At 44.7% G+C, this 11,747-nt stretch overlaps 1 protein-coding gene across 1 annotated transcript in view; it reads right to left on the bottom strand.

Moving 5' to 3' along the window:
• Window positions 1-8,254: 8,254 nt before the first annotated feature.
• LOC147697769 (maestro heat-like repeat-containing protein family member 1) overlaps window positions 8,255-11,747 on the bottom strand; it is a 72,248-nt gene continuing 68,755 nt past the window's right edge. The window contains exon 18 of the mRNA XM_086936136.1: window positions 8,255-8,365. Coding sequence (XP_086792262.1) covers window positions 8,255-8,365 — 111 coding nt within the window. The remainder of the gene's footprint in view (window positions 8,366-11,747) is intronic.

Here is an 11,747-nt window from a genome sequence, read left to right as displayed (position 1 = left end):
CTTTTAAAACTTCATCAGTCGTAAGTGGTCCTTCAGAGTTGCGTCAGTTTATGGGGTTAATTTAACCTATGCGGGGTTTGTCTTTTACTCAATGACAGAAAATAACCGATCCAAATTGATGAATGAGATTAGTATCTAAGTGATCAAAAAGGGTATCAAAATCTCATTCCCCGCAGTGTGTACGCTCCAAACTTGCAATATGTGCCCCATTTTAGGGCCCAAATCAGAATAAATGGTAATTATTGCACACAATAAATACCATGCACCCCTGTATCGGTTTTTATCTTCTGTACACACAAAACATCAATCTTCATAGTGATGGCCAGGGACAGCTTTAGCGCTGGTGGGGCACAATTGGGTTGCAGCTGAAGGCAGTGTGAGTTTTTCTCAGTGGGCAGTCTTCTTCCGTGATGGGGGGAAGGGTAGTGAGGGTGACAGAGTAACAGGGTTTGGTTGAGGGTCTAAGTTGACATATATGGGGGTGATTTTGTTCCAAAAATATTCCAAGAGCTAGTTCAAGAGATCTTCTTAAGAGGCAATGTTGCTGGAGGCTGCAGGTGGCGTGGTGAAATCTTTGATGATGGGTAAAATCTCCTACCTGCTGTTTGTACTAATGTTGATGTGGTCTGCCACAGCTGTGCGATTGGCATTCTGGATCTGCTGGTGGTAGCGTCTCAGGGAAGATTTAAAGATGTCTTTATCTGGTTTGTATTGACTTGTTCTCCGCTTGTGCTCCATTTGCTTGCAGTGGCATTGTGTCAGTCTGAGTTCCTCTATGTACTATCTGGCCTGAGATTAGGATCTCACCAATGGGTTACGCTTGAAGGAACTGCGGGTATCAGAGCATGCCATGATCCCACAGTTCTTGATGGCTTTTGGTAGGCTGTTGGTATGCTCGGTCTGGTGAATAGAGAGGGCAGAATCTCAGTCCTCCTCTGTGATGTTTTTCCAGCTTCAGAGAATGGGGCCAGTGGTGGAAGGTCTGTAATGGACCAGGATGGGTACAGTGAAAGTAATGATGGTATGGTCTGTCCAGGTCATAGGTGCTGGCTTGCCAGCTGTGATGGTGTTGATGGACAAGAAGACCGGGTACAGTTAGGTTCTAGCAGCGTGGGTGGGCCTGATCATGTTCTGTGTTACACTGAGGTTTCTGAGAATTTCTAGGAGGGCCATGGAATTAGGATTGGTCAGATCTACTAGGTAAAGGATTGTGTTGCAGAGCAGGATGAGGGTGCTTGAATTGATGATGAGGGGTGCTATGAAGTCTGTGATGTTTCTTACGAAGTTGGTGCGGGCCTGGTGGTCTGTACCTGATGATTCCACCCAGGAATAAGTTGGCCATGGTGCGTAGATTGAGTTTGAGGTGTTCCATGTAGATTGTGGATGTGTCCATGTAGGAGGTGCCTTTGAAGATGATGGTGACTCTGCCGCTCGGATTTTGTTGACGGTCTTGCTTAGTGATCTTGTAGCCAGCAGGGATGGATCTAGTAAATTCTGGTTCAGAGGTTGGGTTCAGCCATGTTTCTGTGGGGAAAAACAGGTCTAGAACGCATTCGTGTAGCAGGTTACATAACTCAGAGCATGTTGAGGAGCATGTATATGAACATGGTGAGTTGCGAAGCCGGCCTGGTCTGTGTGAACATGGGCGGTTGACTGTTTTTTTCAAGTGTGATCGAGTGAGGAGCTGGGAGCTGTTAGTGCAGAAGTAATAAGTGACAGGTGTGTGAGAGTGTATAAGAATTTGGAGGAGGCACACGTGTCATTTGGTGTGGAGGCAGTGTGGTGAGCCGCTACCAGGGTTGAGGGCATGGAGTAGCATGGCAGTGGTGGGGTGGAGGAGGACCAGAGTTCATGGTGCTGGGCATGGTCCATGCACCTGAAGGGGGCAGACTGGAGTACCTGTGCCATGCCAGCAGCGAGTTCGATCTGCCGCCTCCATTAAGCAGGTCCTGGGAGGGGAGGAGCATTGGAGGTGGTGGACGCGAATGAAGGGTGGGGCGGGAGGCGGGAAACAGGAGCATGGGACAGCAAGAGATCCGGAGTGCTGGGGGTAAAAAGGGTGGGAAGTGCAGGGTCGGTACAGCAAGGAGAAAATGCACAATGTAGGTCACCAAACGATCAGAGATCAGAGAAAGGGAGTGAAAAACTGCACAAAAATGAGCAAAAGGTCACAGAATGGAGCGCGAGACTGGCAATGGAGGCACAAAGAGGCCTAGAGGCAAGGACACAAAGGAAGAACTGGCACAAAGACAAAGCAGGAACATGGGCACAGATGCAAGGAGGCACAAGCAGACAGCTAGCACAAGAACAAACTCAAAATAAAGAGGCAGGGGTACGCAAAGAAGAACATGGAAGAGGTCAGAAAAGAAGAACTGGCACAAAGAAAGAGCAGGAAAGAGAGGCACAATAATAGGTCAGAAAGGGAAGAGATAGCATAAGGACACAACCGTCACAGAAGTAAAGAGGCACATGTGACGGTTGAAAGAGAGAAAGATGGCATAAGAATGAACTAAAGAATGGGCACAAGCAAGGAAAATAGCACAATAAGAGAGAGACAGAGAGTGTGAGAGAGAGAGAGGGTGAGATGGATCAGGAGAGAAAATAGGTGGGAACCTCAAGGCATGGGAGTCAGATCCAAAAGGCTCTGCCTGATCGGAGGACAAGGCATAGGTAAGTCATGGGGGGAAACGTTTGTGCTCCTGCTTAATGGCTGGTCTACGCTGCAGCCACCATTAAGTAGGTCCTTAGAGTGGAGAGCAATGCAGGAGTCGTTGGTCAGGGCTTAATGTGGAGCAGGAGGGAGGAAGGGGAAGTGCAAGAGAGTAGGAGAGTGAGGGAGCTGGAGTAGGCACAGACTGCTGGGGAGAGTAAAAGGGCTGGAAGCATAGGCACAGCGAGGAAAACAAGCAAATTGGTCTCGCATTTTCTTGAGTTAGAGCTGTTGGTGTTGTAAATGATAATGTCTTTTATCCATTTGTTATGATTGTATGTATTTGGTGTGTAGTGGAATTATGTGGATTGGATTGGAATTGATAGTTGTGGAATAATGTGGCGTGGAATAGTGGGTTGTGAAGCAGATTTGTGTAGTGGAATTATGTGGCAAGGTGTGCAGTGCCATAATGTGGAGAGTAATTATGTGGTATTGAGTGTACTGGGATTATATGGAGTGGACTTGTGTGTTATGGAGTGGAATTATGTGGAATGGTGTTTTATGTTGTGGAGTGGTATGTAGTGGAGTTTAATTATATGGTGTGCTGTTGAATTTTGTTGCATGATGTGGAATTCTGGGGTGTGGATTTGATGTTTGTGGTGTTTTGTGTAAGTGTGTTGTTAAGTAAAATGATGTGGTTCAGTGTCAATTTATGTGGTGTGGATTGGAAATGTGTGGAATTGTGTGGCGTGGAACTGTGTGGATAGGTTTGCCTTTTTGGTGATGAGAAAAACAAATAGGTAGAAGCTAAGCCCCAGATCTGTGTCTTTGGGTGTTAAAAAAACAGAACTGGGGTTTGAATGGTTGAAGACTTTAGACAATAATCATACTGGGGAAAATGTATCAGCCTGTAATATCCCTTGCAGGAACTCACCGACGATCATGTCAAATGACAACAGGGTATACTGTTTGCTTCTTCTTCATGTAAAAATGCCTATTGCACTGCATACATCAAACGCATTGGACTGCTCCTTAACATTAATGGCAGCATTTAATTCCGGTCAGTAGTCTCTTGAAACATAGAAGACTGTCTTTGAAGAGTAGGCTCGTATGTAAGACAATGACCATGAAAATGTGAAATCCAGCACACCAATTCCGCAGGTTCTACAAATGCAAAAAGAGTATGTATGGGAGAAAAGAATGAGATCAAATATTTAAATCCGGTGGTTTAACATGTGCCCATGAAGGCCTGATTCATACCACATTTTCAGAGTTTTCACCTACAATACATCTGCATACAGTAAACCCCAATGGAACTAATTTATAATAGAATCGGTTTGAATATCCTGAAAATTTAGAGTGGCTCGGGTCATCCTGCACCTATGTTGGTCACTCCTCGTCTACACAACCAGTGTAAATTTGCCAGTAAGCAATTTATTGCAATACAAATTATCTAATCAATCGCTCAAAAAGAATAATGCCGAACCTCTGAAGAAAAGGCACCAATGTAGTTCAACTCTTGAAGGGGTCACGGCTAACAAATACCATCCGATGCTAAGCTCCTCTGCTGAGGGGTTATTCTGTGCAGATGTACATCTGCTGCTTTTGCACAATGTGGTTCGAAATAACAGCCTGATTCATCAACGGGCCGTTTTGCGAGCCCCTAATAGCGAATCATAGCGATTCGCTATTAAGGACTCGCAAAACGGTAATCATGTAGGAATCGCATAATAAAATGCGATTCCTACTGATTCCTTATTTGCGATTAGCAAATTGCTAATCGCAAATAAGGAATAACTCGCCATTCATTCCTATGGGCCAAAAGGCCCATAGGAATGAATGGGGAGTATTCCTTATTTGTGATTAGCAATTAGCTAATCGCAAATAAGATTGCGATTTGAAGGCTGCCAGGGGTGTCCACAGGACACCCTGTAGCACCCCTCAAATGAAATTTCACACAGGTGTTGCACACACACATGTCCAAAGGACATGTGTGTGTGTAACATTCAACTCAGAAAAATGCATTTAAATGCATTTTTCTGAGTTTTCGCAATTTACCGCGAGGTCTGACCTCGCGGTAAATTGCGGCAAGAAATTGCGAATTCGCAAATTTAAATTGGATGTTGAATTGCATTTAAGGAATCTCTAATAGAGATTCCTTAAATGTAATTCCTCGCACATTTGCGACATCGCAATTAGCGATTTTTGCATTTGGGATGCTGAATCCCAAATGCAAAAATCGCTCTCGCAAAGGGCTGGATTCTCAGAATCCGGCCCCTTGCGAGCGCAATTTCGGTTCATGAATCGGGCGGTAAATGCAGCAACACTCACAATAGGTGGCGAACTACAGTACAATGATGTAGTTGTAATGCATTAATAGAACATGTGAGCTCTTAACTGTCAGACATTATGGGTAGGTCTGCAAACAAGAAGAGGGGCACTGGGGAAGCAAAATGTAAATATAATGGGAAAATGAGTGCAAAATGTAGATAATCATGGACTACAGCGTGCTTTGAGCGGTTGGTTTGCAGTTTGCATACTTCAGCCTATAAAAATTGCACTGATTTGCCTATAATTTGGCAAGGGTGGATAAAGGTTTGGTGCATTGTTGTAGACAATAGTGCAGTGGAGGAATGCAAACATGCATTCTGAGAAGTGAAGTATTTTAGTAGATGCGACACCAATTGAAACCCCTACTATACCCTTATGTCATCCCACATCATGCATGTACCAATCGCGTGCTCAGGCGCGCGGGCTAAACATGCAGCACACCTTTTGTCAATAGTAGGTATATCAGGGCTGCTGCACGGTGCCCACCAAGCAAAAGCTAAAAGGTGCCAGAGCTACTAAGATACTGACAGGCACAAAAGCACTTACTTGTAAAAGAGTCACAAAGGTCCTTGGGCACTTGCAATTGAAGGTGCCCAAAATGGTATATTGATACGTCCCTCATTTGAAAGGAAATAAGGCATGTCACGTTGTTACTCGGTGTCTGTAGGTTTCACCATCTACCTCTCGGCCTGGACGCAAAAGGGGGGCACCCTTGCCCAAATTTAAGGGGGTCATACATCGAAAGGGAAAAAAGAGGTCCAAGTTAAAGACAGGTGAAAATCGAACTATGTCAATGAAGGGAAGAAAAAAACTAAAGGGAAAAGGAATTTTGCTTCGACGCCCCCTCCCCAAAGGTCCTCATCCAGAGAGGAGGCTAGGATTGATACAGTCCCTAAGCCTTAGGGACTGTATCAATCACAAACCTTTGATTTGCTAAACACTTTTTAATACTATTTCCCCACTCTAAAATGATTTGCCGTGGTAATTGGGGGCGCTTTTGGTTGTCGATGATGATGAGTACAAAGTTCTACAATTTTTTGTTGGAGGTGGTCCTTACCCCTAACATTTTTTGACAGGGGGTCTCGGCATCAAAAAGTTTGAAGACCTCTGCCCTAAGGTGAGCCGGCCTGTAAACTACAGTGTAATAGGGGATGAGCTACAAGTGGAAGTTACAGACCTCGAGGCACTGGACTACTGGCACCTGTGACATGGCAGTGAATACGCCCTAGTGCTCTCTTAATCACTACCCGCATGAACCAAACATGAGTCGCACAATTGAACAAGAGGAAAAGAAAAAGGTAATCGGACTGAGAGTGGCTGCCAGCCCGATATAATGACTCAAGGATTTGCATTAAGTTGATTCATCAGTAAGAATCTAAGGGCCAGATTCACAAGCCCCTTGTGCCACTTTTGCGTCACGTTTCCCATGTCAAAAATGACGCAAATGTGCATCAAGGGGCTTGTAAATCTGCCTCTAAGTGCTCTTCTACCAATTTGAGAAAAAGGTTGCGCCGTTGTACTTACACAAATTAAGGGGCAGGTTTACAAGCCTCTTGGACCACTTTTGCTTCACTTTTAACATGGGAAAAGTGAGGCAAAAGTGGCGCAAGGGGCTTGTAAATCTACAGAATAACTGCCCACAGGTTAACAAATGCCTGACCTGAAGAGGGAAATGCAGTGAGGCAGGCGTCCTCCTGCTCTTCAATCTGCCTGTGTTCTGATTTCAATGTGAGGCAAGGACAAAGAATGATAAAATCAAGTACTGACCGGGCATCTACAGGGAGAAATAGCTAGGAAACAATTCTTCCTTAAAGTTCTGCTCTAAAGGTCGTTCAAGACTTTCCAAGAGTGCTGCCGGCAAGGTTCAGCATCAGTCAGTGCAGGAGAGTCGCAATGGGGGCGGCGGGCCCTTTACCTTCTGCCTGCTTATGACAGAGAGGGGCCAGAACAACACTACAACGAGTGACTTGGTGTCAGACATAGTGAAAAGTAGTAGCCTAAGACATAAATAGCAGACTAGCTTAATGTAGAAAATGCGCCACTTCCATGAAATAGCGTCTGGTTTACAAACACCTCTGAAAAGTTAATGCAGTTTACAATGTTAGACTGTAAACGTTGCTTAGTTTCTTGTTGGTGTAATGGACTGTCGTAGGCTGATCTACTAAAGACATCAACATCTGCAGTTTCTGGATAGATTCTTTATTTCAAAATAACATGGATCAGGAGCGAACCTGTATGCTCCCTAAAGCAGCTTCTCTCAGCTGACTACTGCACTCTTGGTCCAGACCCCACTTAAAAATGTATTATTCTGGAAATTCTTCCACACTACAAAGGCACACAGATGTGGATGCCTTCTGTAGCCCCAGGGCACCGGAGAGTGCACAAAGAACACAGGATCCCATAAGTAGGTCCCTTCTTGTGTGTTGGAGAAGAATAGAGTGGGCGCTCTATCGGAGTGTGAAACTGACCCAGTCACACCCAGTCTGAGCAACGGCTGAGCCCTTCAGTAATAGGGCATCACTGTAGATGCAAGTTCACATCTGTTCAGAACAAACAGATGGACAACTAGAAGGAACCCCTGAGGCTAAGATGTACAGACGGGGGAGGGGTGTAGTGATGTGATACCTACTGTTTTGGACTCATCCAGTCCTTCTTTTCTCTTGTTAAGAATGTTGGTGCCGCTGCATTCTATGAGCAGCAGTTGGTGTCTGGCTGGAGTGGCATGAACACGCTTGCTTTGTCACTCTGGACAAACTCAGCATGAGTGAGTCTAAAGTACTTTTGAGGAATGACAAATTTGTCCCACCTGGTTCAGTCAGAAGTAAAGTCATAGCATTGGCCCATGAGGAACATCTTGGCCAAACTTTGACCAAGAAACGTGTCAGAGAAAACCTTTGGTGGCCATGCATGGATGAGGAGATCAACAAATAGGTGGTAAGTTGTGAGGTATGTGTCCAGTGCGAGAAGAGGCTCAAGACTGGTGTGAAGAGCAATGTTGACCATATTGAGGATCCAGGTTCCCCATGGAATACAGTGTGCTTGGTCTTCAAAGGACCCATGCATGGCGTGGATGAACGGCTTAAGAATGCGTTGGTTATGGTACATGTGCACTCTAAGTGGTTGATTGTGCATTTCATGCCCGAGGTCACTACCCAAAGTACCATAGAGAAACTAAAAATGTTTTTTCAGGAGGTTTTTCAGGAGGAGGGTCTTCCACGCATTCTTATAACTGATAATGGTACGCAATTGGTTTAGAAAGAAATTAAAGATTTCCTAGACAGGTACAGGATCCCACACCACCGCACCAGCTTGTACAATCCTCAGGCCAATGGCATGGTCAAGCGAGCCAATCGGCTTGTCAAAGGTACCATTTCTATGGCAGTCCTGAGCAAGAAGAATGTGAGAAAGATGGTAAATGAAATGGTGTGGGCACATCGCACTACTGAGCACAGTGTGACTGGCGTTTCCCCTTTTGAGAGAATGCGAGGGAGGAAACCAGGTACTAAACTCGTACCTGCTAGGCAGGTGTCACCCAATGTGCATATCGAACAAGACACTGTTTCCAGCAATAAAGCATCAGGTATCTGTGTGGGTGACATAGTTAAAATTAAACACGGTAGAACAGTCTGTGGCTTATCAAAGTTTTGGGGACGTTCAAAGTTAAGCAAGTATTCCAAAACTATGTGGTTGTGGAGAATGGCAACAAACGGAACAAGCGTAAAGTCACTTTGTACCGCAAAGGAAAGGAGCCTGAAGACAAAGTAGAGGGAGCAAATGTGAAGGATTTCGAAGAATGTCCCAATGACTTTTGGCTTATGAGTGATATTGAAATGGGAACAAATGGAAGGAGCGGAGAGAGTGAAGGAGGGCGAGTGTGTGACTCTGATAATGCCCATGACCTTCTTGATGGTACCCCTTCTCCATCAAGGCGGAGTGAGTCCTCACACCCTTGCTGTGAGCGTAGACCACCAAGTTATTTGGCTGACTATGTACTCACATAATTCCTGTTTCCTGTTTTTGTTTTCTCTTCCTGTTCCTTTCCCTTTCCCCCTCTCCTTTTTTTGTCTCCTCTTTTTTTCTAGGGTGAAGGGAGAGTGTGTGTAGTGATGCGATAACTACTGTTTTGGACTCGGCTGTGTCCTGTCCTTATTTACTCTTGTTTAGAATGTTGGTGCCGCTGCATTCTATGAGCGGTAAATGGTGTCTGGCTGGCGTGGCATTAACACGCTTCCTTTGTTGCTCTGAGGTACTTGCTGACAGAAATAAACGCATGTTCTAGTATCCGCTGGTGTTGGCGTCATCACTACAAGGGGCCATCGCGCACTGTGCCAGGAGGAAGCGTGAGCGTGTTGCGATGGCCAACAAAAAAAGAACTACTTAGTGAAAACATCTGGGAGGGAAACAAGCACCCAAAAGAGGGACAATTACAACTAAAGCACCAAAAAAAAGACAGAAATTCTGAATGGCATAACAAATAATAAATGGCAAAGATGGGCCTGCCCAAAGCCCACAGAGAAGATATAGCAGTATTGCAGACAGCTCCTGCACGCCTCCTAGGCTCGACCTAAAAATGCAAAAAGAGGGTCACATAATGAGGCAAAAAGAAAATCACAAAAAACAAAAAAACAAAAAAAAAGGTCACAGACAGGTCAAAAACTTCACAAAAATATATTTATGTGCCCTATATATATATAGGGCACATAACAGAGAGAGAAACTGACAAAGCAGGCACAAAGCGGCCCACAGAAAGGTCACAAAGGGAGAACTGGCACAAAGGCAAAGTGGGGAAACAGGCAGAGAGATAAGGAGACACAAGCAGAGATATTGCCCAAAACAATCGAAAGAAAATGGGCAGCAGGGGCACAATGAAGGTACAGGGCAGTGGTCACAAAAGGGAGAATTAGCACAAAGCCAGAGCGGACAAGACACACATTCAGAGGTCACATAAGGCAGAGATGGCACAAAAATAAAAACAGGCACACAGGTAAAGAGGCACAATCAGGTGTTATAAAAGGCAGAGAAGGCACAGAGACAAAAGAGAAAGATGGCACAAGCATAAAGTAAAGAATGGGAATAGAGACACAAACAAGGAAAGAATGAGAGCAACCAGAAAAGAAGCAAGGCGGGAGTTTCAAGGCACTGGAGCTGGGCTCGAAAGGGACTTACCCAGTCGGAGGACCAGAAACAGATAAGACCTGGGGGCTAGGGCTGTGCAACTGCTAAATTGGTGGACACCAGTACTCAAGCTTTGGGACTGGCGACTGACTTATTACCATCGTCATATTTTTCATCTTCATTTTTCTTACCTAGAGTAAGAGAAAGAAAGGCAGAAAAGGTAGGAAGGAGGAGAAGATAGGAAAATTGACAAAGACATTACTTCGGTGGGTGAATGAAAAGAACCAAGAGGTGGAATCAAACCAAAGTAGCCCTGATACTCAGCAATCCTGGAATTCTGAAGTGCCCATGCAGGGCTCGTAAAAAAACAAGTACGAAAACCTTGTGGGTCCCTGCTATTAATTTATAAATACTAAGCAATCAGAAACCCTCCTCACCAAAAATAAAATGTAAAAATATTTTAGACCCATTTCCACTTTGGAGCCAGGGGTGTGGTATTGTTATGAAGCAGAGATTTTGAACTCTGCCAAAGTGCCTTTCTTTTTACCTTACCCTTTGATCATGGGGGGGGGGGGGGGGATGTGTAGGGGAGGAGTGGTGTGGTAGGGTGACTGGCCCTTATACCAGGAAAAGGTAATTAAATCTTGACTATCATTATGGCCACAGCCATGGTTCATTTATCTGCCCCTGATTAATCACAGAAGCTTGGGAAGAGCTGAAGCAATTCATAAAACGGCACGGATAAACATCACACTTTCTGGCATAGTAAAGGCAAAGTGTTTTGGGTGAGACAAGTGACAGGTCCTAGAATTTGCTGCAAAAAAGAAGAAATTGTTTCAAAAGCTAGAATGAACTTTGGACCCTGATTCCTGAGTATACTTCAACACTATATTGTGAGTCTTTGGTGTGGATTAGAGGCAACAATGTGTTGTTGTACACTTTCCCAATTGGGAGAAGTACCAGGCAGGGATGACCTTTTTCATTCCTTCTTTTCACGCTTGTGGTTGAGCAGCTCGCCTAGTGGATCCACAGGGATGCTCAGCTGCCATATATTCAGAGGAGCACAGAGCAGAATAGAAAGACTCCCCAATTGCATAAGCAAAGTACACAAACACATAAATATATAACATACAAAATATGACACAAAAATAAAAGTCAGTACAAACATCAGATCACAGTGTCCCATTAGGTAGCATAAAGAGTTGTTCAGTCTTTTCAATGAAATCCCAGAGGGAAGTGATAGATACAGAGATTAGAGGAGTGTGTAACAGGCACAGCCGGCACAGGTAAGAGTGGTGAGGCGGGCGGGAGAGGAATTCAACAGACGACGGGAAAAATTAAATAAATTAATAAATAAAAAAACGTACCTTGCACTCGCAGCATTGTAGATGGTCAATGTGGTGAATGCAAGGTAGGTGTTTTTTTTTTAAATGTACTTTTACCTATCCCGCCGTTTGTTGACTTCCCACCCCGCCACACTGCTCTTATCTTTGCCTGCTGCACCTAGTGTGTAATCAATACAGAAAATGTCCCCAATATTTCAAGTGAATGCACCTTACTTAAATGAACTCTTGGAGACCTTTGAAATGCAAACACCCCGCTGTGAGGCACCAACAGAGGCTCAGGTGTAAGGTGCAGGGTAGCGACCCTG

This window comes from Lissotriton vulgaris, chromosome 8, assembly GCF_964263255.1.
Source record: "Lissotriton vulgaris chromosome 8, aLisVul1.2, whole genome shotgun sequence".
Taxonomy (NCBI): domain Eukaryota; kingdom Metazoa; phylum Chordata; class Amphibia; order Caudata; family Salamandridae; genus Lissotriton; species Lissotriton vulgaris.
This window is presented reverse-complemented; position numbering and strand designations above follow the sequence as displayed.